The sequence below is a fragment of the Mus musculus genome, chromosome 10, assembly GCF_000001635.26.
Source record: "Mus musculus strain C57BL/6J chromosome 10, GRCm38.p6 C57BL/6J".
NCBI classification, from domain to species: domain Eukaryota; kingdom Metazoa; phylum Chordata; class Mammalia; order Rodentia; family Muridae; genus Mus; species Mus musculus.
The window spans coordinates 116,878,471-116,905,779 of NC_000076.6; the positions used below are offsets into that span (position 1 = coordinate 116,878,471).

General features: G+C 44.4%; 1 protein-coding gene across 1 annotated transcript in view; it reads right to left on the reverse strand.

Annotated features, from left to right (window-relative positions):
• The window catches only part of Myrfl (myelin regulatory factor-like), a 120,335-nt gene extending 101,926 nt beyond the window's left edge, over window positions 1-18,409 (reverse strand). The window contains exon 1 of the mRNA NM_001033333.3: window positions 18,148-18,409. Coding sequence (NP_001028505.1) covers window positions 18,148-18,193 — 46 coding nt within the window. The 5' untranslated portion in view covers window positions 18,194-18,409. The remainder of the gene's footprint in view (window positions 1-18,147) is intronic.
• Between the last annotated feature and the right edge of the window lie 8,900 nt (window positions 18,410-27,309).

The following is a 27,309-nucleotide window of genomic DNA, read 5'->3' on the forward strand; positions in this document are numbered from 1 at the left end:
ATGTAAGCCTAGACACTGCATGCAAGCCTAGACACTGCATGTAAGCCTAGACACTGCATGTAAGCCTAGCCTAGATACTGCATGTAAGCCTAGACACTGTGTGTAAGCCTAGACACTGCATGTAAGCCTAGACACTGTGTGTAAGCCTAGACACTGCATGCAAGCCTAGACACTGCATGTAAGCCTAGACACTGCATGTAAGCCTAGCCTAGATACTGCATGTAAGCCTAGACACTGTGTGTAAGCCTAGACACTGCATGTAAGCCTAGACACTGCATGTAAGCCTAGACACTGCGTGTAAGCCTAGACACTGCATGTAAGTCTAGACACTGCATGTAAGCCTAGACACTGCATGTAAGCCTAGACACTGCATGTAAGCCTAGACACTGCATGTAAGCCTAGACACTGCGTGTAAGCCTAGACACTGCATGTAAGCCTAGACACTGCGTGTAAGCCTAGACACTGCATGTAAGCCTAGACACTGCATGTAAGCCTAGACACTGCATGTAAGCCTAGCCTAGATACTGCATGTAAGCCTAGACACTGCATGTAAGCCTAGACACTGCATGTAAGCCTAGACACTGCATGCAAGCCTAGACATTGCATGTAAGCCTAGACACTGCATGTAAGCCTAGCCTAGATACTGCATGTAAGCCTAGACACTGTGTGTAAGCCTAGACACTGCGTGTAAGCCTAGACACTGCGTGTAAGCCTAGACACTGCATGTAAGCCTAGACACTGCATGTAAGCCTAGACACTGCATGTAAGCCTAGACACTGCATGTAAGCCTAGACACTGCATGTAAGCCTAGACACTGCATGCAAGCCTAGACACTGCATGTAAGCCTAGACACTGCATGTAAGCCTAGCCTAGATACTGCATGTAAGCCTAGACACTGTGTGTAAGCCTAGACACTGCATGTAAGCCTAGACACTGTGTGTAAGCCTAGACACTGCATGCAAGCCTAGACACTGCATGTAAGCCTAGACACTGCATGTAAGCCTAGACACTGCGTGTAAGCCTAGACACTGCATGCAAGCCTAGACACTGCATGTAAGCCTAGACACTGCATGCAAGCCTAGACACTGCATGTAAGCCTAGACACTGCATGTAAGCCTAGCCTAGATACTGCATGTAAGCCTAGACACTGCATGTAAGCCTAGACACTGCATGTAAGCCTAGACACTGCATGTAAGCCTAGACACTGCATGTAAACCTAGACACTGCATGTAAGCCTAGACACTGCATGTAAGCCTAGACACTGCATGTAAGCCTAGATACTGCATGCAAGCCTAGACACTGCATGCAAGCCAGTATTAGTTTTAACTGTAGTTGATAAACTTGAAAAGCATAAGCTGACAAAAAATTTAAGTGGCACAGGAAAATATGAAAACAATCTTATTGTTTTATAATGTAAGATTATGTTATTATTATTATTATTATTATTATTATTATTATTATTATTCTCATTTGATCTTTTAGACTATCATATTTTGCAGACCAGCAAGATGACTCACTGGGGAAAGGCATTTGTTGTGCAAGCCCAGTGGCCTGAATTCTATGCTCCCAGAATTCACGTACATTCAACTGACTACGCAGAGTTATTCTGGCTTCCACATACAGATAGATACGCATGTGCACCCGTAACAAGCACACACATGTGAACACACATGTAAACACATGTTCACACACTAGGATGTCTGGAAAAAGCCATATGATAACTTAGTGTCCTCTAAGCTTACTTAAAAATATATACATATCAGCTGGCGATGGATCCAAGGTTAAAACACTGGCTGCTGGCTGCTCTTTGAGAGGACTCAGGTTTCATTCCCAGCACCTCCATAATGGTTCCTATGATCTATAACTCCAGTTCCAGGGACAGAATGTTTTCTTCTGACCTTCACAGGCACTCTGTGAACATGGTATGCAATTGGACATGCAAAGTAGACACCAATTGACTTATAGTAAAAACAAAATAGATAGATAGATGATAATAGAGAAATAGATTATAAGTGATGAATAGAGATAGATAATAGACAAATAGATGCATAGATATATAGATAAATATGATAGTTATATGATTGATAAATGATAGATGGATAGATAGGCTATAGATAGATAGATAGATGGTAGATAGATAGATAGATAGATAGATAGATAGATAGATAGATAGACAGATAGATAAAATGGAGTTACACCATACAGATGACAATGTTCCCCCATGAGCCACAGACTATCTAACAGAAATCCCAGTAACAGAAACTTCAGTGCCGGGCATGGAAAACTTCTCTTTAAATCAGGTGAATCCAAGAGACTCCCCAAACAATATAGGCTATTCCCATTGCCCTCGGTTGCTTCTCAGAGCTTAAAGGTAAAATCCTATTGCTGAAGATGCCATATACCTCAGATACAGGACTTGGAAGAATTGAGCTGGACCTGATCTGGAAGCTTCCTTCTTACGTATATGGGTACACTGTAACTCTCTTTAGACACACCAGGCAACAGATCTCACTACAGATGGTTGTGAGCCACCATGTGGTTGCTGGGGGTTGAACTCAGGACCTCTGGAAGAGCAGTCAGTGCTCTTAACCACTGAACCATCTCTCCAGCACCTGGAAGCTTCCTTCTTGAGGACTGGTTCTCAGAAGGGGCTATACAAGTTGCCATGAGAGAGAAAAGCAATCACTAGTCCTACTCAACTGCAAAGCCTTTGAACAACACTAACGGCCAGCCCAGTAAGATATGCTCAATTCTGCAAGAGTGACACTTTTGTCTTGGGGATAACCAACAGTGGTCTAACTGTTCAGTAGAGGGAATTCATCCCTAGTACATAGACCTAGCCAACTACCCATGAATGAAAAGATCGTAGAACCTAGAAGAGAACCAACTGCTACCATCTTCCTAAACCAATGTAATTTCTAACTGCATTCTAAATACCCATCCGGTGCCCACAAACATGTGTAGCTCCCATCCTCATCAAAGAGGCTTCTTTTACAACAGATGGAGACTCTGACAGAGATCCGCAACTGGTTAAAATGCAGTGACTAAGTGACCACAGAATGCCAAGCCCCAGTGGACACATCTGCAGTGCAATGTCTAACATCTAAGGGTCAGGGGAAATTGTATAAGAGGGAGCAGGAGGTTATTAGAACCAAAGGACCAGGATGCCTGCTGCTAGAAGTGTTTTCTATACATGACAGGAGAGCAGCATGTAATATTTCTACAATGTGATTGTAGACAAGACTTATATCATGACACCTGCCCATGTAGATGGAGGAAATTTCATAAAAACCCCCTCGTCAGGTGAAGAGCTACAAGCGACCAATGGCTGCTGACAGAGGAAGAAGCAGTTTTCTTCAGCAACAAAATCCCTGGCAGGTTTTCCAATCCAAAGTAGTGTGATCATTTGTATATGCTCAGTTCAGGGAGTGGCACTATTAGAAGTTATGGCCCTGTTGGAGTAGGTGTGTCACTGTGGGTGTGGGCTTTAAGACCCTCATCCTAACTTTCTGGAAGCCAGTATTCTGCTAGCAGCCTTCAGATGAAGATGTAGAACTCTTAGCTCCTGTACCATGTCTGCCTGGATGCTGCCATGTTCCTGCCTTGATGATAATGGACTGAATCTCTGAACCTGTAAGCCAGCCCCAATTAAATGTTGTCCTTAAAAGACTTGTCTTGGTCATGGTGTCTGTTCACAGCAGTAAAACCCTAAGACAAGTAAGTGGCCAGCCCTAAATACATGTACATATGATCAACACTAAACAGAGTTAATAGGTGTGTGTGTGTGTGTGTGTGTGTGTGTGTGTGTGTGTGTGTGTGTGTGTATGAGAGAGAGATTATTCTTCTATATGTGTACTTTTATATGTATATACTTACACTGAACATACATTTTTCCATGTTTTATGTAAACTGAGGGTAGATAAGATAGTTCAGGTGCTGGCTTCCAAGCCTGATGACCTGACCTCAAACCCCACATAGTGGGTTTTTTTTTTTTTTTTTGCCATCCACACACTTGATGGTCACACAATAAATGTAATAAAATTTTGATCTGTAAATTTGTAAACTCCTCTCAGAGTTGAGTTGTGGACCAATGAATGGATGGGGATGGAGGTCTGTGGAACATCGGACTCTACAAACAAGTGTGGTAAGAATGGATGAGAGGGAAGAGTGGAAGATAGACTGGTGTTGAGGTGTAGAGGTCTGTATATTGTAGTATTAAGTGCAGACCCCCCAAGACCTGGTTGCCCCAGAATCTGCATGTAGGCCCAAGTGACGCTCTGTGACCTTGCCCCCAAGTTACTTCTACTGGTGAATAAGACAAAGGAGACATAGGCAGGGTTTAGGGTTCCAGGCTTGGGGTCAGAGGAGAACAAGGAGGAAGAGAAGAAGATGAAGAGAGGAGAAAGCCACCATGGGTGAGGTGAGCCACAAAATAATGGCCATGTGGGTTGGCTAATTGGAGTTAAGAGCAGACCAGACAAAACATGGCAAATTATATAATATGATTATTGGTAGGAAAATAGAGATAATAGCATAGCTGCCCAGCTCTTGTGTTGATTGAGGCTTATTATAAATATGAAGGGTGTCTGTGTGTCTGTGTGTGTGTGTGTGTGTGTGTGTGTGTGTGTGTGTGTGTTATCCAGGAACAACATGGGTGAAGGCAGAGTAGAAACCCCAGATTGAGGTTAAATAATTTCTACAATAGACTTGGAATGAACTGTCAGAGTAAGAACATATAGAAACGGGTGGCATAAGAGTCTGGAGAGATGGCTCAATGGTTAGGATCACTGACTGTTCTTCCAGAGGTCCTGAGTTCAATTCCCAGCAACCACATGGTGGCTCACAACCATCTGTAATGGATTCCGATGCCCTCTTCGGCTGTGTCTGAAGACAACTACAGTGTACTCATATATATTACATAAATAATTTTTAAGAAATGGGTGGCATAGAGATCTTTGGTTTTTCCATGGAATGCTAGCAAGGAGAATGAAATCCTTGGCCTTGTTTCAGAGACTTGACCTCGCTCACCACCATGTTCAGCTTTTGAGATCCCCAGGCAGCAAGCAGGTTTCTGCCTTGCTTTCCTACAGGCAGACAGAGGGCCAGAAGTTCAAATGCAGTGGAAGGCACTGCAGTTAGCGCATATGGATAATAGATTTCTTTTTTGTCTGGGTTTTTTATCTTCACTTTTGTTATTGTAGTTATTGTTTATTTTTGAGGTTTTAAAGTCTCCCTCTACTGGTCAAACAGGATCAACCTGTTCCTAACACACAGCTCTTAGTGGCACACAAGTTCTCACACAAATCCCCCTTGAAGCGCATTTGTTCTCAGCGACAGAATTTTGACTAGTTGTTACAGGAGGCTTTAGAATCCTTTCTGCCTTTTCCTGCCTGGATAACATTCGGGACTTCTCGGTAGATTTGTTTCAAAGCAATAACTCTTCTAACTCCACAAGGAAAGGAGTGAGAGGGTCATGGCTTCCTTTCCACATCTGTAGTACTCCCCCCCGCCCCCCCTTATATAAAACACAGCTCAGAATAAAGAGTTCAGACAGGACAGTCTGATCTGCTTCGGTGCTGTTTTAATCAGGGTAAAACGAGAAATAGCCACATAAACCTTTTTTTAAATGTCGTTTTTCATTTATGCATTCATGAGTTCTGAGAAATCTGCTGTACTGAAGTTCTTTGTAAAATTTTGAACAGTGGTATACTCTTTGGGGACTTCCAAAGCTTTCACCTATTGAAAAATTGATAGAGATGATTAAACATTTTTATCTGAAGCAAAAATGTCCCTTACATTGACTGATTAAGGCTCTTAAAAGGCAGCTTTCCCAAATGCTGTCGAGTTGGGTTGAATGACCTGACTTGATAACCCTGTTGGTTATCAAGGTCCTCAGGCAGCAGGAACCACATCTCAACCTTCCCTCAGGACCACTGCTGGGTAAAGGGAGGGGTCTCACAGCAAGACCATCGCAGAACACAGGTAACATGTTACCTCGCCTTGGAAGGAACTTGTAGTCCCTCAACTTCGGATTTCTTCCAGGTTCCCATTCCATATAACTAGCAGAAAGAGCTTTAGCCTGTCTAAGAACAGCAAAACAATCACAGTGTACTCCTTCCAGACTTAAGCCTCTATCTCCACACAAAAATGCCAGCTAAGCCCTTAGAGAAACAGGATGTTCCGTCCTCTCTAAAATATGCTGATTTCAAGACAAATCGAGAAAAGTTGAACCTTTCATGGTAAAAGGAAATACTCAGTACTTTGTCCTTTGTTGCTTAGCAATGAAGGGCTATAAATGGATTTTATGATTATAAAGGTTCAATAACTAATGTGAACATGCAAAAGTTATAATAACTCCCTGGAGACAGGACTATTTCCTTGAAAAAGAAATGTACGGATCTGTGTATAAGCTTAGACACATTCTTGTCTCAAAATAAATAAAACAGGCACTTTGGTTTCTTTCATAGTTGCAATATAATGGAGATCGATAACGACTATTGATTTCCTCCATCTCAGCTATTCAGCATCCATCCTCACAACGCTGGTCCTGTCTGCAGTCTGGCTACACCAGATGCCAAAATCAAGAGTTAATATTGACTTTAAGCTTCAGGTAAGCCTGGCTGCCTAAACTTGTTGCAAGGCAAGCATCATGACAGGCCGGTGGTGATGCTCTCACGTGTGTATTGTTGGTTATTTTTCCTTTAGTTCTGTAGCTGCTCGCTCTATAAGCATAACCCATTGCTTTCTTACCATAGTTCTGGAGCTGGGCTTTGCCAGATGGCAATAAAGTACCAGCTATTTACTGTCCAGCATAATTTCATATGCAAACTGCAAAAAGAAAAGAATCTGGGTGCTTGAGCAGGCACCCCTATAATGTCCCCAGCAAGCCTTCTCAAGTCAGACAGCCTTCTGTGCAAACTCTCACTCTGGTATCTAATAACACACTACGTCTCTTGCGTGAGTCTGTTCCCTCAACTGTAAACTGCTGAGAATAGTGTTTCCTAGTGAGTTGTTGTACATGGTGGGAATTAATACATGGCTGAAGATCTACATGGTAGATCACTCATAGAGCACATGTCTCTCACGTATGAGGGCTCGCTCAGGCTTGATTCCCAGAACAGCACATCGTACCACAGAATCAAACACTCTCTGACATTTTTTTTTCTGATCATAGCCTGATTAAGGAAACTCCTTTATAAAAATAATTTTTCTTAAAATGGGTAATGCTACTTTATTGGGTATTAAGTGTATGCCAGGCATGACCTATATCCTAATTTGCTTTCTGTTGTTATGATAAATGCTATGACCAAAAGCAACTATGGAGAGAAAGGTTTATTTGGCTTACATTTCAGTCAACAGTCCCTCATGAAGGGAGATAACAGGAGCAGAGGGAGGAACCATGGTAGACAGTGGCTGGCTGGCTTGCTCCCCCCCCCCCCCCCCGGTTAGCTCAGCTACCTTTCTTATGCAGCTTCGGCCCACTAGCCCAGGCATGGCTCGACCCAGCTGAACCCTCCATCAATCACCGATTAAGGAAATGCCCACAGGCCAATCCGACGAGGTAATTCTTCAACTGAGATTCGCTTTTCCCAAGTATGTCCAGGTTTATGTCAAGTTGGGGAAAAAAAAAAAAAACGCAAAAACATGGTTATATGACACACATCTACCATAATTAAGAAAATGGCCCTACAGACATGGCCGAAGACCAATCTGATGAGGGTAATCCCTCAACTGGGATTCATCAGATAACACTGGGCTATGTCAAGTTGGCAGCTGAAGCTAACTAGAACATATTTCTACAGATCCAATCTTACTACTCAGCCTCCCTTATGAAGCATCACACAACCCCTTCACAGAGGAGGAAAGGGACTCCTTTGTCAGCCACACTTAAGAATGCAAAAGAAGCAGGCTAGAGAGATGGCTCAGAGGCTAAGAGCACTGACTGCTCTTCCAGAGGTCCTGAGTTCAGTTCCCAGCAACCACATGGTGGCTCACAACCATCTGTAATGGGATCTGATGCCCTCTTCTGGTGACAGTGTACTCATATACATACAATTAATAAATATTTTAAAAAGAAAGGTCAGGGGTTAGAAAAAAAAGAGAGAGAGAGAGAGATACAAACCTACTTCTAGTTTGAGAGGTGCTAACTTGTATGTGAGCCCCTCCAGCATCCAAGTGTTGGTGTGTCATAGCCTTCAGAGGTGTGTTTCTGTGTGATAGGTTTTTTTTGGGGGGGGGGGGCTTTGGGATGTGAGGAGGCCTCGGGGGCTCCATTCTTTAGGATGGAATTAAGATTCTCTTTATTATTACTTTATGCATATGGGTGTTTTGGTTGCACGTATATCTATGCACCACTTGCATACCTGGTACCCATGAAAACCAGAAGATGGCATTAGACTCAATGGAACTGTAGTTACAGATGACCGTGAGCCACCATGTGGATGCTGGGAATCAAACCCAGTCCTCTTTAAAAAGCATCCAGAATTCTTAACCACTAAGGTATTTGGTGTTCCAGCCGAGAAAGCTCTCGGGCAGCATTCATCCCTCTTGCTTTCTCGTCCCTCTGCCTTCTATCATGAGAGGACACAAGAAGGTCTTCTCCAGACAACAGGTGCCAAGGTCTTGATCTTGGGCTGTCGAGCCTCCATTACTCTGAGACAAAGATGCACACCCTTGATAAATTACCCAGTCTCCAGTGCTGTGCTATCGCACACGGAGCAGAGGAACACACACTTGTTGTAAAGCAAAGAGCATGCAGGACACGGTGTAGTCTGGAGGAGGAGGAGCAGAGTAAGTCTAGACTGCATGTGAACATTCAGGAGCTATGAGCATAGGCCTGGAGCTGGTCAGCCATTCGGGCTGGGCTGATAAGTGGGAACCCACGGGTAAGCTTGTGTTGCTCAAATAGATGTGCTTTGGAGGCAGGTGCTGGAGCAGACATGGAAGGGGGGTTGATTTCAGAGGAGTAAGGGGGACAAGCTGGGAGAGAGCGACAAGCAAGGATGCCAGGGATATCACCAGGAGAGTGTGTGCGTGAGTAAGCAGAAGGCACCAGTGTTAGGTACAGACAACTCTCAGAGACCCCAGCTAAAGACTTCCAACGGGCTCTAGCAACGGGAAGACATTTCAGAATGAACGGGTACAGAAGCCAGGTCGCCGTGTGCCGAAAGTGACCACGGGTGTTTATGGAAGATTGGCGGTGGCGGATGTGGAAGGGACAGGCGATCGTCTGGAAGTCGAGATAGCACAGAGATAAAAGAAATCCCGATCAAAAGGATAGCTCATCGCTTGAACCGGGCCTAATGACCTGGTCCTTCCTATCTCAGCACGACAGGAGACCTTTGAAACCGGAGTGAAAGTCGGTGTGAGGGAAAAGAGAGACAACGGTCTTGAGATGCCATCAACCTGAATCAGAGTGTGGCCTAGGTCCAGGGAGAAAGAAAGGACTGCCAAGGAATGGGGAGGGGCTCCAGCGGAGGAGAGAAGGAAGCTCACAGAGAAAGGAAGGATAGCACTAGAAATCAGATGCGCCTACCACTCAGAAGATGGCTGGCCTCCTCCAGAAGCCCAGAGACAGACATGGAAGCGAGTGTCCCTTGGAGCCATTAGTTAGCTACGCCATGCCGACATGCTGACCTTGAACTTCTGCCCAAAACTGTAAGAAGCATTTTAAGCCACCAGCTACGTGATTTCTGATAGCAGCCCTAGGAAGCTAACACGCCCCCTAAGACAATAACTGTTTAACTCCCACTTCGGATTCTCAAACAGCCCCTAACGCTCTCTCAATGCCTGGTCTCTCTTATGACATCTCAAATGCGATAGGCAAAGCAGACAGAACTAAGACATTTACCACACCACTCATCTCTCCTTTGAACATCCCACCTCCCCTCTCGCTGTAGAAGTGGGTGTCCTGCAGCCTGAGCATGCTCTGTCCAGGTGCTCTCTGGGCCATGTCAGCCTGGGCCAAAGTTCAAGGCCTTTGCTCCCCTACTTCTTCAGATGACTTTTCCAGACCAGGTTATTTACTGATGGAAACCAATTCTTTAGTCCCATCTTAAACTCAAAACCAGACCAACTATCAGTTATATCTCTTCCTCTGCACACCTCCAGTCACTGACACATGTCTCGGTTCCTATTCCATAGCAAACACCCCCCAAAGTGTTATCAATCCTAGCCCCTCACCTTCTACGCTCTTTCCAACCCTCTGACTGGTCTCTCCCCTGTGATGGTTTGTATATGCTTGGCCCAGGGAGTAGGTGTGTCACTGTGGGTGTGGGCTTTAAGACCCTCAATCTAACTGCCTGGAAGCCAGTATTCTGCTAGCAGCCTTCAGATGAAGATGTAGAACTCTTAGCTTCTCCTGCGCCATTCCTGCCTGGATGCTGCCATGTACCTGCCTTGAACCTCAGAACCTGTAAGCCAGCCCCAATTAAATGTCCTTATAAGAGTTGCTTGGTCACGGTGTCTGTTCACAGCAGTAAAACCCTAACTAAGACATCCTCCCAACCCCCATGGAAGCCACTTGTAAGGTCATATGCAACCGTCTTTTATCTAAGTAACTCTATGAATGGTCCATTATCTGATCCTTTTTTGTGTTTGTTTGTTTGTTTGTTTGTTTGTTTGTTTTGAGACAGGGTTTCTCTGTATCTGTAGCCCTGGCTGTCCTGGAACTCACTCTATAGACCAGGCTGGCCTCGAACTCAGAAATCCACCTGCCTCTGCCTCCCAAGTGCTGGGATTAAAGGAGTGTGCCACCACAGTTTCCTACCTTAACCCCATGCTCCCACACACACACTTTGCAAGACACTGTCACTGGGATGGCCACACCCTCGTCGTTGCTTTATTATGTCTACTTTACCGTCCAGGTAATCTCATTCAATCTCAAAAGCTGTAGACATCACTGTGAAGCTGGTGACTCCCTGACTCTCAAAAGCAGTCCTAGTCCCTTCCTTGGGCTTCAGACTCAGTTAGCTAATTGCCTTACCATTGTTTCTGTTTGGTCGTCTCAAAACTATCTGAAATGTCAGAATGTTCCGAATGACCACATACATATACACACACACACACTCACACAGACACACACAGAGAGACACAAACAGACATACACTCACATGCACACATACACACACACACACACACAAACATACACACACACACTCATACAGACACACACACAGACACAAACATACACACACACATACACAGACATACACAAACACAGACACACACAGACACAGACACACACACACACACACACACACACATCTGTACTTCCTTTCATCCTCCACCCCTAAATCCACCACACCACCATGCATCACTTCTGACTGTAACACGTGGCATCATTCTTCCCAGAAAGCCTGGTTTCCCTTTCTGTCACATCATATCCATTTGAGAGTCCTTTCTGACCTGCTGAACACTCTCCACTAGTTTTCTGTGGCACTAAAAATGAGAGTCCACCCTCTAATGCACCTGGCTCCCCATTGTCGCTCACTACAAGCCAACCGCCCCCTATACCTTCCGCCACTCAGCTCATCCCCACGGAGCCCCAAGGCATTCTCAGCTCAGTGACTTTGCACTGCTCCCCTTTGCCTGGGATGCCCTCCTCCCAAACTGAGGCATTGCTCCTGGTCATGACTCAGATCTGGCTCCTCAGGTACGGTCTCTTCAGAGGCCTTTCCTGACTGCTGTGACTCACGAGACCCACTCTCCCTCCATCAGCACGGCCCCCACACTGGCCAGGAACTTAATGAAGGTCCTCTGCAAGAGCAGCAAGTGTTCCCATCACCAGCCCCTAATTCATAACTCTTTTTAAAAGATTGATTGATTGATGGTTGACTTTATGTACAAGTACATCTGAAGGCCAGAAGAGGGCATCAGATCCCATTATAAATGGTGCGAGCCACTATGTGGGTACTGGGAATTGAACTCAGGACCTCTGGAAGAGCATCCAGTGCTCTTAACCGCTGAGCCATCTCTCCAGTTCCCTAAGTCATAATTCTTTAGGTAGTCATGTTGTTGTTGTTTTGATTATTTAGAGATCTTACATAATGTGCCCTGATCATGTTCACCTCCCAGATTTCCAGATTTCCCATGTCTGCATTCCCTCCCCCATCCCTTCCCTCACGTCACCCAGAAAAACCCAAGTCCATTTTGTGTGGTCCATATACACACTGGAGCATGGTAAAGTTCCTTAGTGGCCAGCCCCCCAAAGGAAGATGAGTCTTTCTCTGCCTGCATCTGAGCCAGCAGACAGCAGCTGAGACCTGGAGCAGTAAGGAGCTAACTCTCCAACACAGACTGTAGCACAGTGCTGTGGGCCGGTGAGAGGCGGGGCTAGCTCTCCGTCATTCAGATATTAGCATGGCTTCAGGCAGGAGCCCAGGCTGTAGGCATCCACATGGGCTTTCGTGCTAACTGCTGTATCAGGTGGGTCTTTGTTTCCTTAGTTTCTTCTAAGCTAGAAAAGCCAGCCCTTTAGGGCAAGGTCTCTGCTCTGTACATGAATACACCATGGGGTCCTAAGAAACACTCTTTTTTTTTTTTTTTTTTTTTTTTTTTGGATTGGCTGGTTCTATAGTCAAACAGAAATCCGTAGTGGCTTGTTCCCATGCACTTTCCTGCATCAGGCACAGGTGTGAGGGTCAGAGGTCAGCATTTACAGAGTTTGTTCGCTTTTTCTTAGCTTGTTTAGGCAGAGTCTCTCTTACTGTCTTCCCACCATGCTGCCTGCTCCAGCCTAGCTGGCCTCCAGCTTCTGGATAATTCTCCCGTGTCTGTCCCTTATCGACTTGGATCACAGATGCATGACACAGCACCCTGCTTTTCTTGGTGTGGGTTTAAGAGATCTGAGCTCAGTCACCAGGCTTGCAAGGCCAACCTTGCTCTTGCTATCTGGGTGACTCTTAAGTGTGATATTTAGCTTCAGGATTAAGTTGCACAAGGGAGAAGGAAAGATGGCCGGAACTTCTGTAAGCAGAGAAAATGGTAACACTAAAAATAAGCGAAGACCATTGACCTCTTTGCACCAGGCACAATTGAAAAACAACCACAAACCGAGGTAAGACAATTATCTCTTCTTTACAACTAGGGAAACACAAGGCCTGAGATACTCACTCATCCCTAGTCCTAGAAATAGCACATCGCAAAATCACAGGACTCACAACCGGGATGGCAGACTCAAAGTCCATGGTCTTAATTACGGTCCTATACTCAGCACAAAAAGGCTCAATAAATAACAACTATTATTGTTAATTGGGTTGCGGACTAGGGGTTGGCAAACATTTCCTGTACAGAGCCAGATGGTAAATATTTTAGGTTTTACAGCCCATATGGCCTCTGTTGAAACCACCGGACTCTGCCACCATAGCATCGAAGCAGCTGTAGGCAGCACGGACATGATCAGATGTGTTCTAATGAACTTTCTCGGCACCCGAAGGCTTGTGGCTCTCTGCTGCACATCAGCAAGAATACCTGTGATGATAAGAGTTGTTTTCTCTGTAGTCCATAAGAAGTCTAATACTAAGGAGCACAGCGATATAATCTTGTGTTGGTGGTGGTGGTAGTTTACTTGTTTAAAACATACAGAAAGCCAAATTTGGTGAGACATACCTGAAATTTCAATGCTCAGGGACCTGAGGCAGGAAGATGTACAGTTTGATGCCTATCTGGGCTAGATAACAAAGTATTATTCACAAAGACAAAACCAAAACACCGTGGACAGTAGCAAGCACTGAATAGTGAGATCATAAACTAACCCCCCTTATTGGTTATTCTAGGTTAGTGGCTGTGTATTGAACAGTTAAGTTCCAAGACACAGGAGAATCTGCCAGAAACCAGGCTTAACTCAAAGTTGGAAAGATGACACCTGTAACACCAAGGCAATCGATGAAAACCTTCTCTTGGGAGGGCTTATCTGGGGGAAGACACGAGTGAGCCTAATAGGTTTCAGACGTGGTGTGTGCTGGTGGCCGAGGTCCGAGCTGCACTCTTAATGACGCATTTTAAATTCGAAATCGCCTTCACTTTAGGGATCCCAGCATGAAAGAGAGGAGGTCTGCTCTGCATGGCTCATGCCAAGACCACATGGTTTCTAACTAACTGCCCACACCAGACAGAAGCAGATAAGCCTAAGTCACTCATGCGATCTGGCTGGTCCTTTCTGTCATTGTCCCATCTCCTGGAAAGCATATGCTGTCTCCACCCAGCTGTGGCGCAGACAAGACAAGTTCCCGCCTGTTTAGAGTAACTTTACACTGGAGGCGATGCTGTTTAAAAATCCTAGCTGCAGAGAGGAACAAGTCTGCCCTTAACAAAGGTAACCTTTCCCTTCTAGAGGTGGGAGATGGTCTCGGGACACTTGCCATTTGTGCCTTCGGTACAAGCGCAGATTCTGCTGAGACAGAAGAAAGCAAGAAGGGGAGCTGATTGTTTGAGACAGGAATGAAGTGGCGATCGCAGTGTGAAAGAAAGGCAATCAATAGACTAGCTGCTGGTCAAGGTACCCTTTGCCCACAGGAAAGTCTTCCCCAGGACCCAGCACCATCAATGGGCAGTATCTGTCCTGAACACTACACCTGGTTGTTCCCAGTTTCTGATCCTTCTCTTGAAAAGCCAGAAACATCAGCCAATTAGAGTCGGTATCTCATTTTGGAGAAATAATATACAAGGGCCACTTAAGACAACGTGTATCCTTGTCTGTCTCATGATAATGGAGTCTAAGTCTTTCCACCAATGGTGACTCTCTGCCTCTACTTTCTCTGGTCCGTTCACTGGGCCATTCTGCTCCTGGGCAATTCTTTCTTCTTTCCCTGCATTTGGACTTGCGGAGTGCCTCAAACAGAGCTGCAATTCCACAACCGCTGGATGACAGGATCAGGGGCTTGTGCTGCTCTTTCACTCTTTGGGTAAATATTATGGAGCAACCGCTGTACGGTGCACAGTGTCAGCGTGCTGCAGCAATTGCTGTATGGTGCACAGTGTTAGCATGCTGCAAGCTTTGTCTCTTCTCCACTCCACAGAACTACCTCACCTTCCCCGAAGCCTTTCTAGATTACTCTAGGTACTTTGGCCATTGGTTTCCTGTTCCAGAGCTGCCTTTATTTTCCTGAACCTTTCGTTGCCATGGCATTCTCAAACAACTTGTATTCGGCACAGCGGTTCTCAACCTTCCTAACGCTGCGACCCCTTTAATACAGTTCCTTATCTTGTGCTGACCCCTCCCCCACAACCATGAAATTATTTTCATTGCTACTTCATAAACTATAGTTTTTGCTGCTGTTATGAACTGTAATGTAAATGTCTGTGTTTTCTGATAGTCTTAGGTGAAAGGGTGGTTGGACAACACCCCCACACCCCCACCCACACCCCCACTCACCCCCTCACTTCCATCCCCACCCCCACCCCCACAAAGGATCACGACCCACAGGTTGAGAACGACTACCATAGCAGCTAGTTCTGCCTTCCCTGTGTCTTTACTGCCCCCTTGTGATAATGGCTGCCTGTGGAAACAGAAACAGAAACCATTCAAAGCTTGGATAGCAGCTTTCTAGGGAGGCTGTTCCAGATAGTCCCTGCCCTTGCATAGCTTGGGGTTTACCCCCACAGATGTCCGGGGGAGCTGGAGTTTCAGTATTCTAGTTTAAAACAAATACCAGCATCAGCATAAATTTTGACTGGCAAGGCTTTTAAATTCAAGAGTATACTGTCAACTTAAATTCTTTAATATCAAAATTCTTATGAGAAAAAGTGTCTTATTTAAGACAAAGACTCCAAGGAAAGGAGAAAGATTGCTTTCAAGTGTACAATGGTTTGCCAAGAGTTTTATTGTTTTTTCAGACAGTGATTGAATAAAAAACAAAACACACACACACGTATTTTGGGTCAGTGGTAAGTTAAGGGCATTTGCTGCCGTTGCATACATACATGTAAGCAAGCGCTCACACATACACCTAAACTAAAAATAAATCTTTAAAAATTATAGTTTACGTATTAAACAGTACTACAATAGAATGGTTTGACGTCGTTTTATCAAAAACGGGGGGAGGGGAGAGAAAAAGGGGGAGATTTTCAGGTTATCAAATCCTTTTTAATCACTGTTCAAAAGTAGGTTAGTATGGCACATGTATTGACTGATCACGTCCAAGTCCTGTTTCACTCGTAACCAATGAAATTAAATGGAAGATGACATTTGATTCAAAACAGCGAGGGATTGAGAGGCATCTGGTTGCAACAGCAGCCCCCTCATTACACCATATCCAATGTTGCTGACCTTGTTCTAAAGAGGCTTTCTGCTCCTTAAGGTTTAGGGAAAGGCTATTATGAAACTCTAAGGGACCGGTTTCATTCAACACCCTGCAAGTTCCTCTGAAGGAGGTGGAGCAGACCGGACATAAACAGGCACTTGGCGTTTGCTAAATAGTGGAAGGAATTCTTTTAAATTGGCAGCTAGCTGTAGTGGTCAGGGTTTGTGCCTCTGTTTCCCCAGAGATTAGCGTCTCTCCTGCTACACACTCAGAAGAGGGAACACTGCGCATGGAGAACGGGTTCCTTCCTCATCAAAGAGGCTGTGCAGTTTAGTTTGAGGCTGAAAAGGAAACTGTAATAACGATAGTAATAATAATAATAATAATAATAATAAGTAGGTACTATGTAGAATACATGTTCCAGTAGCTATAGAAGAGGTTTATAGAAACAGCATTATAGAGAGCTCTGTGGCAAATGGGTCTAGCCAGTGAATTGTGTGAGGCTAAAAGCTCTTCCGGGAAAAGCAAAGACCAGAGACCGGGTTTCTCAGTAGTAGAAGGAGAGAAAGTCTACCTTTTGCGTCTACAGGATGAACGATGGTTTCTCTTTCAAAAGAAATGTGTCCGGGCAACTACCACAGGAAGCACACACCAATCAGGACCCAGGTAATGGCATCAGTGTGTGGGGCACACACCAAGCGGTACCCAGGTGATGGCATTAATGTGTGAGGCACACACCAAGCAGGACCAAGGTGCATGATGTCAAACCTGGCCTCTGTTGCAGGCAGGACTCCAGGGGGCCGAATGCAGGCTCAAAGGAACACAGTGACTCTCACAGCTTCATTTGACTTTCCTGCCATTTCCAGCAAAATCTAAACCACAGAAATGACCTCATTATGCCTGCTCCTTTTGGCCGTGACCCAGAGTCTTACAGTGCCTTTGATGGGACCTGCCTTCTTTAGCATTGGGCCTTAGTTCTTTCCAGTCTTTACAAAGCTCTCATTTGTCACACACTTTACAAAACCCAACAAAGTCCAGGATCCAGTTTTCGAGCGTGCTGCTAACTGCCCTGGAGCGAGTGCACCCTAGACCACCCTCATTCACCTTCACGGAAAAACCCTGGACCGTGTAAAAGCTTGGCCACTTTTCCTTTCCAGAGGAAGTCTGAGCCCGGCTAATTGAAGCCAGGCTAACACTGACGCTCCCAATCATACATCAAAAAAAGGGTGATGGAGGCAAGGTCTTCCTAACACGTCCGAAAGACCCACCATAAGAACATTCTCCCTATGAACTGTGAACAACTGTGCCGCCATGTTGGATGTGGAGCAGCGAGAAGGCCTGTGTACTGACGCTGCTGTCAGTCACACTCATCAGGGAGAGGTTCAACTGCAAACGCAAACAGCCGTCCAGCTTCATGTTTTTAAAGTGTTATGAACAAGCAGAAAGATGGGATCAGGAAGTGGGCGTTCCTTTGCTGTCTTCGGCTGATTTGAAGTTAATTATGTTAAATTATACTAAGACATTTTAATTAAAATCCTACCCTTTTTGTTACATGGTATTTAGTCATCTCAGCGAGAAGACAGAGCTGGCATTTTTAAAGCATTTAAAGGACAGAAGGAGTGAGCCCTAATCCATTCAGACAGGTGATAATCCAGGTGCCCACTCGACTCTTAATGAGGAAGAAACCTAGGTAAGATGGAAGCCTGGATTTGAAAAACAATTAGCCATATCTCTGATTTTTGCTATCAACGAAGCGAGTAGAGCCTGTACTTCCCTACGCAGGAGTTATCTGATAGTGTTCTTCCAGGGGCGAAGCGTAAGTGGACTCCGCGGCGCAGAGAGTGAAAGTGAGTGGAGACAGAGACAAGGCTCAGAGAAGAAACCGTGGTGCCCAGTGGGCTCTTACCTTCAAAGAACTGCTGCAGAGCCTCGTTTTCACCCAGCACATCCATGGTGCTGGGGTTCTAATGGCTGCTTCCTCTTCCAACAGGAGCTATGAGACCTCAGGAGTAAGTGCTGTCCTTGGGACTCAAAGCCTAGGAAAACTCCTGGAAGGTCTCCATAGTCTTTTTATTGACGTGAAGTGGTTTTTCAGCCATTCCCTTAAGCCCAAAACAATGGCTAAGTTCTCGAATGTGATTATAAAACAAAAAGGCGTGCAGCCACACAGGGAAAAAAAAATCACGAAGAGGGAAGTAATGGCAAATCTATCTCTCAGGAACTGCTTCTACTTTGCCTGTGGGCTTTGTTTTAAGGACCTTTGTCCTTGGTGATACATGTAATTACATAAATGGGCAATAAATGAAGAGCCTTATCTCTTATAGGTTCTTTACACCAGCGTTTCTTCCATCTCCACCTTCATTAAGCAGATCTAGTCAGCCAGAAAAAAAAAAAAAAAAAAAAAAACAGTTGTTTTTCTTTAATCTCAAAAATGGGGAGCATCAATATAATCGGTTTTGGTGGTGGCCAAAAAGACTGGGTTATTTTAAAGGCTTTGTTAGAATAAAAAGTAAAATTTGTTCAATAGTTTCAAATGTAAAGTGCAAAATTATATTTTCCTCAGTACACACTTAGACGACTATTTCTTCAAACACACACACACACACACACACACACACACACACACACACACACACACACACGAGACAGGATTTCTCTGTGTAGCCCTGGCTCTCCTGGAACTCACTCTGTAGACCAGACTGGCCTTGAACTCAGAGAGATCCTCCTGCCTCTGACTCCTGAGTGCTGAGAATAAAGGCGTGCGCCACCATCCCCAGGCTTCAAAACCTATAAACGTTAAATGTGTAGACTAAGTATGAAAGTCCCTCTGTAAGTACATCCTTAGTTTGAAACGTTTAAAACTAGTTTTGCCTCACAATCTTGAGACAGAACCAAATAAAAAAGCGTCTTCGCTGCTTAGCTCTCCTTTGTTTAGCAATCGCCTGAGAAACATAGTTAGAAGGTAAGCTGTCATTCTGCCCCAACCTTCCTCTTTTCTGTCCAACTTTTTATTTTGAAAACCATCATGAGCCTAGCAAAGAAATCTGGAAGAACGAACGCTTCCACAAAATACCCAGAGGCTTTTCTTCCAGATTTATTAGTCATTACCTTCATACTCTTCCTTTTTCCTTTTTCTTTTTTTAGTAGATAAAGTTTCTTTTAGGCTGAGCCGTATTACAATAAGTCGCTGACATCTTGACATGTCCTCTAAATAAGTCAGTATGTGCCCCGTACAGTAAAGCCATTCACTTGTGTCACAATTTCAACTACAATAACATCAATTAATATTATTATCTTGCTTAGTTTCTCCTGATCCTGAAATAGCTGTTATATGACTTCTGGTTCGCCAGTACAGTGTTCAGTAAGTGTTCCTGAGTGGCCTTTGTTAGTTTTGTAAACCTCAGAGCGCGGTTGAGGATGTGGCTCATTCTGTAGGTCAAGTGAAGGCTTAGCACACAAGAGGCCCTGGGTTCTAGCCAGAGTACTAGAAACTAAATAAAGGTAAATACGTTAGTTAGTTAGTTAGTTAGTTAGTTAGTTAGTTAGTTAACAAGCTAATTAAATAATTAATTGACAGACTAGTCCTCTTGCCACTTCCATTGATTGCTCATTTATGATTTTGGGTGTTTGTGTCTGACCAGTCTACTGTCTTATAGAATGTCCCTTGTGAATTTGTCTCTTGTTATACTATCAGGATTAGCATCCATGATGTAGGATATTTCTAACATGTATTTTAAGATCTCACACAGAAAGGGGCTGGAGAGATGGCTCGCTGGTTCAAACCACTGGCTGCTCTTGCAGAGAACTCAGGTTTCATTCCCAGCTCCCACAGGGCAGTTAAGAACCATCTATAGCTGTGGTTCCAGAGGATCCTGGAACTAGGCCATGCACCCTTTCTTGTTTATATGAGAACCAGGCACAAAAGTGGTGCACAGACATACATGTCAGTAACATACCCACACACATAGATTTAATTTGTTGTTGTTGATGTTTTTGTTTGTTTGTTTTGTTTAGTTTGAGACAGGGTATTTCTGTGTAGCCCTGGCTGTCCTGGGACTCAATCTGTAGAGCAGGCTGGCCTCAAACTCAGAGATCCACCACCCGCCTCTGTCTCCTAAGTACTGGGATTAAAGGCATGTGCTACATATCTGAGCATTGCTTTTTCATTGTTACTAAGTTAGTACATTGCAGGTAGCTAGTACTTGATAATTTGGTACCATGCAGCAGTCTATTGTGTGAACATCTATTCCCGTCACCCCCCCCCCCCCACAGGTCCAGCTTTGAATTTTTTCTAGAACATCATTATGCGCATATTCTGGGGTACTTCATCCCAGTATTTCTCTCCAGCATATACCTAAAAGTGGAATTGTTGCTAGGCATAGTAGCCTACACTTATAATCTCAGCACTTGGGTGGCAGTGGCAGGAGGATTGCTATGAGTTAAAGGCCAGCCTGGGGTATACAGTGAGTCCCAAACTGTCCTGGGTTACATAGTGAGATATCATGTCACAGATATGCAAGTGCTTAACATTTTAGTTTTCTTACCTTTAAATTTATTGTCATGTGTTCATTGTATAAAAAAAAAGTGTGTCATGATGACGTTTCTGTGCCTGTGGTCTTGGCGGTCTTCCCACTCCCTTTGCACAAGCTCTACCCCAGTGGTCCCGAATAGACCTTTTCTTTTAAGTCTCAATTCCATATAGGAGAGAAAATGGGCAACATTTGTCTTTCTCAAATAACTTATTTTGTTTCAAATAACAAAATATTATTAAATATTTAACTTTGAAAAATATTATTTAACTTTGAAATGAATGGCTTCTCATGGTGGATATATCGATTGACACAGCAGCAATACATGACCAGTCATATTGATTAAAGTCTTCGGAACTGGATTTTATGGGGTCCATTTTTGCCAGTTTAATATATTTAACTATATCACTGTGGTTTTGTTTCTGTGATTGAGGAAGAAACTTTTCATTAATGCCTAATCTCATTTGTGTGCTAACTTTGAAAGCATAAGCTGAGACACCCTGAGCCTTTCACCCAGTTTTTTTCTTTGGCTATCCTCTCTGTTGTAGAACAGAGAGCTCAACAGGCACTATGGCTCAGCTATATCCCCATAGAAATTACTATAAACAAAAAGCAGTTTAAAGAAGAACTTATTTTGGTTAGGGTTGCAGAGGAACAAGAGCCCATTGTGGCAGAGCACAAGCATGTGGAAGGCCTGGTGGGATGAGCCAGGAAGCTGACTGCTCACATCTTCCAACCATAAACACCAAGCAGAAAACCGTAATCATAGGGCATTTCCACCCACGACCCAGCTCCCGAATAACGACTAGGTGGATTATTTATTTATGAATAAACGCCAAGGCTGTAAGCTAGGCTGGTTCATCACCTCTTATCTTACTATCGAATTTATTCTGAGTTCAGCTATGTGGCTGGATTCTGCTCCTTAGGTATTTATTTATTTATTTATTTATTTACTTATTTGCCTTTTTTTTTTTTTTTTTTTTTTTTTTTGAGACAGGGTTTCCCTGGCTGTCCTGGAACTCACTCTGTAGACCAGGCTGGCCTCAAACTCAGAGATCCGCCTGCCTCTGCCTCCTGAGTGCCGGGATTAAAGGCGTGCGCCACCATTGCCTGTCTTCTCCTTAGTTTTATACACCCAACTTCCTCTGAGTTCGGGTGGTGAATCTTCCCGTGCTGACAATCTCTCTACCGGAAGGAACGCGCACCTTCTACTTCCTGCCTTTTGCTAATGGGTCATCAGCTTTTTATTAGCAGGTGAGGCTCCCTCACAGCGCACAAGAGATTATCCCCGCTGAGAATGAGCTTGGAAGATGAGGAGGGGGAGATACACTCTAAAAGCACCCCACCACCACCTTGTGTTATACTCCCTTCAACAAATCACTTCCTAAACCTCCCTCAAACTTAAAATCCTCCTGCCGTAGCTTCCTGTGTAATTCTCTCTATAGGCGTGAACTACCAGTCTCAACTTTACACACATGCACGATGCTAACAAACGTCTTCTAATAGTTTGATGGACAAAAGTTCTAAAGGAAGTAAAGAAGGACTGGATGTATAACACAGCTAGTGCTGTCCCATCTCTCCTCTCTCTCTGCCTCAAACTTAAATTCCTAAAGTAAGATGTTTCAAAGTATATTTTAAAATCTGTATTTTCTACACCAGAGGTCCTAAAGGTTCAAGACACTTAAGTTGTGTGTGTTGAGGACATTGTAATTTCTTATTTCCCCCTTTTCGTTGGCTGATTTCAGGGATACTTGGACTAGTCGCCTATAGCATTGCTTCTCAACTTGTGAATCACAACCTTCTGCATTATGATTCACACCAACAGCAAGATTATGAGGTAGCAATGAAGTCATCGCAACTGAGGGACCATGTTAAAGGGTCACAGCATTAGGATGGCTGAGAGCCTCTGATCTACAGCCTGCCTACTGTGTCAATATGAAATTGATCTACACGAGTCTGCTCCAAAGCTGCGTATTTTTGCTTCACTGGCTGGTTTGTCCATTCCACATTAATAAAACATTAATATCTGGCCTTGTAAATAGGACCCAAAGACCATCCTCCTTCTGTCTTTTCTATTAGCGCTTCGGCATGTTTATATCATCTACTTGGGCACATTTACTCATAACCAGATTGTCAAATCCAGGAGGAGTGTGACCTACTTATCCTTTAGTAAGAACTGAGAAGTTTTTGTTTCTCTGGTCATGGGTGTTACATGTCTCTGTCTTGTAAGTTTCATCACCATTTGTAAACGAAACTAGCAAATATCTGAATTCCCAATTATATATTGATGTTTATATTAATTTTAGTAAACTGCCCAGTTAAGGTCTAATAAGCTGATGGCGGACTTTCTAATTGGATTTTCTATGTGGACAACCACATAATCTGCAAAACTCTAGTCTTCTCCTGTCCAATAGTTAGGCTTATCTGTTCCCTCTCACCTTTCTGTGTTGTGGTAACACTTCTATGTCAGATTTTAACATTGAAGCAAGTTATTATCTTTGTCTTGATTTTAAGGGATTTTAGTTTAATTTTTATTTATGTTACCTATGTGACAGTGTGGATATGTGCACACGAGTTCGGGTGTCCACAGAGCCCAGAAGAAGGTTCCTTAGAGCTAGAATTACAGGCAGGTATGAGCTACCCAATATGGGTGCGAGCTTTTTGGAGATTTTTATATATTGGTACTGTATTTACACGTCCGTCTCACCTCCCTTCAACTCTTGCATGTCCCTTTGTCCCCTCTCAAATTCATGGACTCTTTAATTATTGTTAAACACACACTTGCATGTAAATAATCGATACAGCCTGCTGAGTTCATTCAATGTTGTTTTCTTATGTGTGTGCTTGGGGGTTGACCACTTGATGTTGGAAAACCAATTAGAGGGCTCAACCCTGGGCAAGATCCATTCTCCCACTCTCAATGGTCATTAATCATCTGTTAGGGTTGGGGCCTTGTGGGATGTCCTCCATGGCGGGTGTTTTCCTCTCTAGCCCTTTGTCTTGTTGGTTATTTTAAAGCCGTGTCTCGCATTCCTCTCCCTGGATTCCTCTCCCAAGAATAGTGATGATAGGATTTCCAGACATCCTTATCGTATTGAAAGCACTCGCCTACTTAGAGATGGCTGAGTTATTATCAGCAGGTATCGATTTTTTTTTTATCAGTTCTCTACATCTATTGATCAACTGGCTTTTTACATTTACTCTACAGTGAAGGGGATCAATTTTCTAATATACCTTTCTGTGGCATTCCTGACACGAGTCCTGTTTGGTCAGTGTGTTAGGTTCATGGACTATAAGAGACACACATTTTTCATCTCTCATACAGGTTCTACCTAGTGTTACTATAAAGACAGCATTGATTTGGAATGTAGGGGCATGCCAAATTATTATCTTCATAACTTTACATATTAGAATAACCCATTCTTTAAAGTTTGCTAAAGCTACTTGTGCCTAAAACTTTGAGGAAAATCTTAACTATCTCATTTAATAAGACTAGTAAGGCTTATTTCTTCTTCATTGGCTTCTTTTCCTGGAACTTGTCCACTTTGCTTGAGTTTTCATGTTGACTGGCACATCTGATGATGCCTGCTGTTATCTGGTGAGCATGCGCAGAATCTGTAATGACAAATGTCTCCACTCTCAACATTGGTTTTCTTTTCCCCCGTATTAAGTTTGCCTTAAAAATTTGCCTACTTTGTCCATTTTTTCAGGCAACTGTTCTGTCGTCCCAGCATCCCGGGGGGAGTCTCACAGACTCCCTTGCTTCACCTCAGTCTTATGTTGTCACTTTACTCTGTCACTTTGCTCTTCTCAATCACTGGTTCTCAACCTTCCTAAGGCCGAGATCCTCGACTACAGTTCCTCACGTTGTAGTGACGCCAAACCACATAATTTTTGTTGCTACTTCATAACAATTATGAATTGTGATGTATCTGTGTTTTCTGATGGTCTTAGGTGACCCCTGTGAGAGGGCTGGTTGACCCTTAGGGCTTTATTGCTATGAACAGACACCATGACCAAGGCAACTCTTATAAGGACAACATTGAATTGGGGCTGGTTTACTGGTTCAGCGGTTCAGTCCATTATCATCGAAGTGAGAACATGGCAGCATCCAGGCAGGCATGGTGCAGGAGGAGCTGAAAGTTCTATATCTTCATCTGAAGGCAACTAGAAGATTGACTTCCAGGCAGTAAGGACAAGGGCCTTAAAGCCCATGCCCACAGTGACATACTTACTCCAACAAGACCACATCTACTCCAACAAGGCCACACCTTCAAGTAGTGCCACTCCCTGGGCCAAGCATATGCAACCCCCAAAGGGGTTGTGACCCAGGGGTTGAGAACCGCTGATCTAAACCATGATTACTATGTAATCTTTTCTGAGGCCTAACAGTCTCTGTATCCTATGGTTTGTTATTTGATGCTTAGAATTTAAAGTTTCTAATATTTCCATCTAAAAAGGGGTGTCGAAGTCCATGCTGGCTTTGAACCTGCTATGTAGCTAAGGATGGCTTTGAACTCTCTGTCCTCCTGCCTCTTACTGGGGGAGGGAAAGGAGATCAGGCATGGTCAGGTACTTCATCCCCTCTTCCCCTTTTTGTCTTTGTAGCATTTTCTCATCGCTACTTCTACCTCTAATGCTTCCTTTTAACTTGTTTAAGTTCAATGATGAGTGCTATCAGAGTATACTCCTAAAACACTTGTCCTCTCTAAGTGTTAAGTCAAACCCTCTGGGTATAGCCGCAGAGGCTACATGTGGCCACGCCTCTCTGGAGATGGAGATCTTCGGTTTGTCTGCCACACACTCCCTGGGCCAGCCGACTGCTAACGGTGTGGTCCTCTCCTTCTCCAGTGCCCCTTCATTTCTCTCCACATCACATCAGCCTCCGCTAAGAACCTGCTAGTGGCTGTGTCATGGTAGTCTGACAGCTGTTTCCCACCTACTTTCCCCCATTTGTTCTCTTTCATCCTTTCTATTTCTCAGAGTTCTGTACCAAACCTGACCTCCCCATTTAAACCTCAATTGTCCCAAGTGCCATGGGTGATTTCTCTTGGGGCTTCTACTTGCTTTTCTATTCATCTGATCGATTCCACTTTTTCCTACACAGCTATTACCAAAAATCATCCTATCAAGATCTCACTCCAATTCAAATACATTTCAGACAAATTCAACACCAGGAGCTGCTAGACTTCCTGAAGAACTTCGCAGAAGCACACCCCCTGGGTCTTTCAGTGTATGTAAACCTGGTGCTAACCGGGGACAGTTTCACTGTTTGTCCCTGAGATGGCAGGTATGGCAGAGCTCAGTGGATTTCCTCATAATACATCTGAAGAGTAAACAGGGCAATGTCCAGCTGCAGGGATGCCTCACTCCTCGCCTGGGAAGTCCAGGTGCCTGCAGAGGCTAGTCGCAGCTCTCCAGTTTCTTAGGACCTCGTCATGTGAGGCGTACAAGGGAATGTGGTAGGAGGCAAGTACAACAGCTGCGTTTTGGAAGGCTAGTCCTTTAGGAGGTTGGATCAATGTGCAATGAGGTCGTGTGACTCTCAAAGCCTCATGGCACAGCCGACAGCTGGTGAGAGGGCTGGAGCTCTACCGGGTTAGCGTCTGCCTGGGCAGAGTCAGGAAGAGGACCCCAGAGCCTCGCTGAGCTGTCCATCAGTGGAATCTGTCGCTACGGCCCCCACTGCAGCGCAAGGATCTTTCTCATACCCAGTCATGCTGCCCTGAGGACTGGGTGCAGGCGCAGGGTTAAAGGGGTTAGTATTTTCTATCAGAGTATCTATTCGGGTTACTAGTCGTTATTTAACACGTTATTTTCATACAAATACATTTTGTATAAACATTAGCATTTTCTTCCTGCTCCATTCTTCTATTTCTAGCCCCTGCCCCGAGCTTGGTGCATACCTACACATTTGAATCCAACTTGACCCTTTTCACAGCATCTTTATTTCCATGCTGTACCGCGTCGTCACTCCATCCTTGTTATTGTCACTCTTACCGATGCCACTACCGCTCCCTCTAGCATGGTGAGAAATCTCAGGAAGTCCCATGCCTCCTGGCCTGTGCACACGGCACTGTTGATGCTGAGGGGTGCCGGTGGGTGCAGGGAAATCACAGTCTCGCTGCTCCGTGTCCTAGAGCTTCACTTCTCATTTACTCTGTCAGCCAACTGTTCCCAAGTGTCTGGCTCGCTAGCATTTGTTCTGTGGTGCTAGGGATCAAAGCCAGGACTTTGTATGAGCCGGGTAGGCGCTCCACCTACACATGCGGCCCACCACCGTTCTTTCAACTTTAGCATCTTCTCAACTTGTTTTTCTTCCTTAAGTAGTGCCAACAAAAAGCGTTTTGGGGTGAACCCTTCTCACCCCTTGGCTGAGAATGTTCAGTAGGATTCTGTGGGTGGGCTACAGAGTTCAGCTGTCTAATCGGTAGACCAAACACCTTGAAGCCAGGTACATACATGCAGGAAAAGCCATAATGTCCACAGAAGTATACGCCACATCACGACAGGTAAAGAACAGAAAATAACCCAACCTC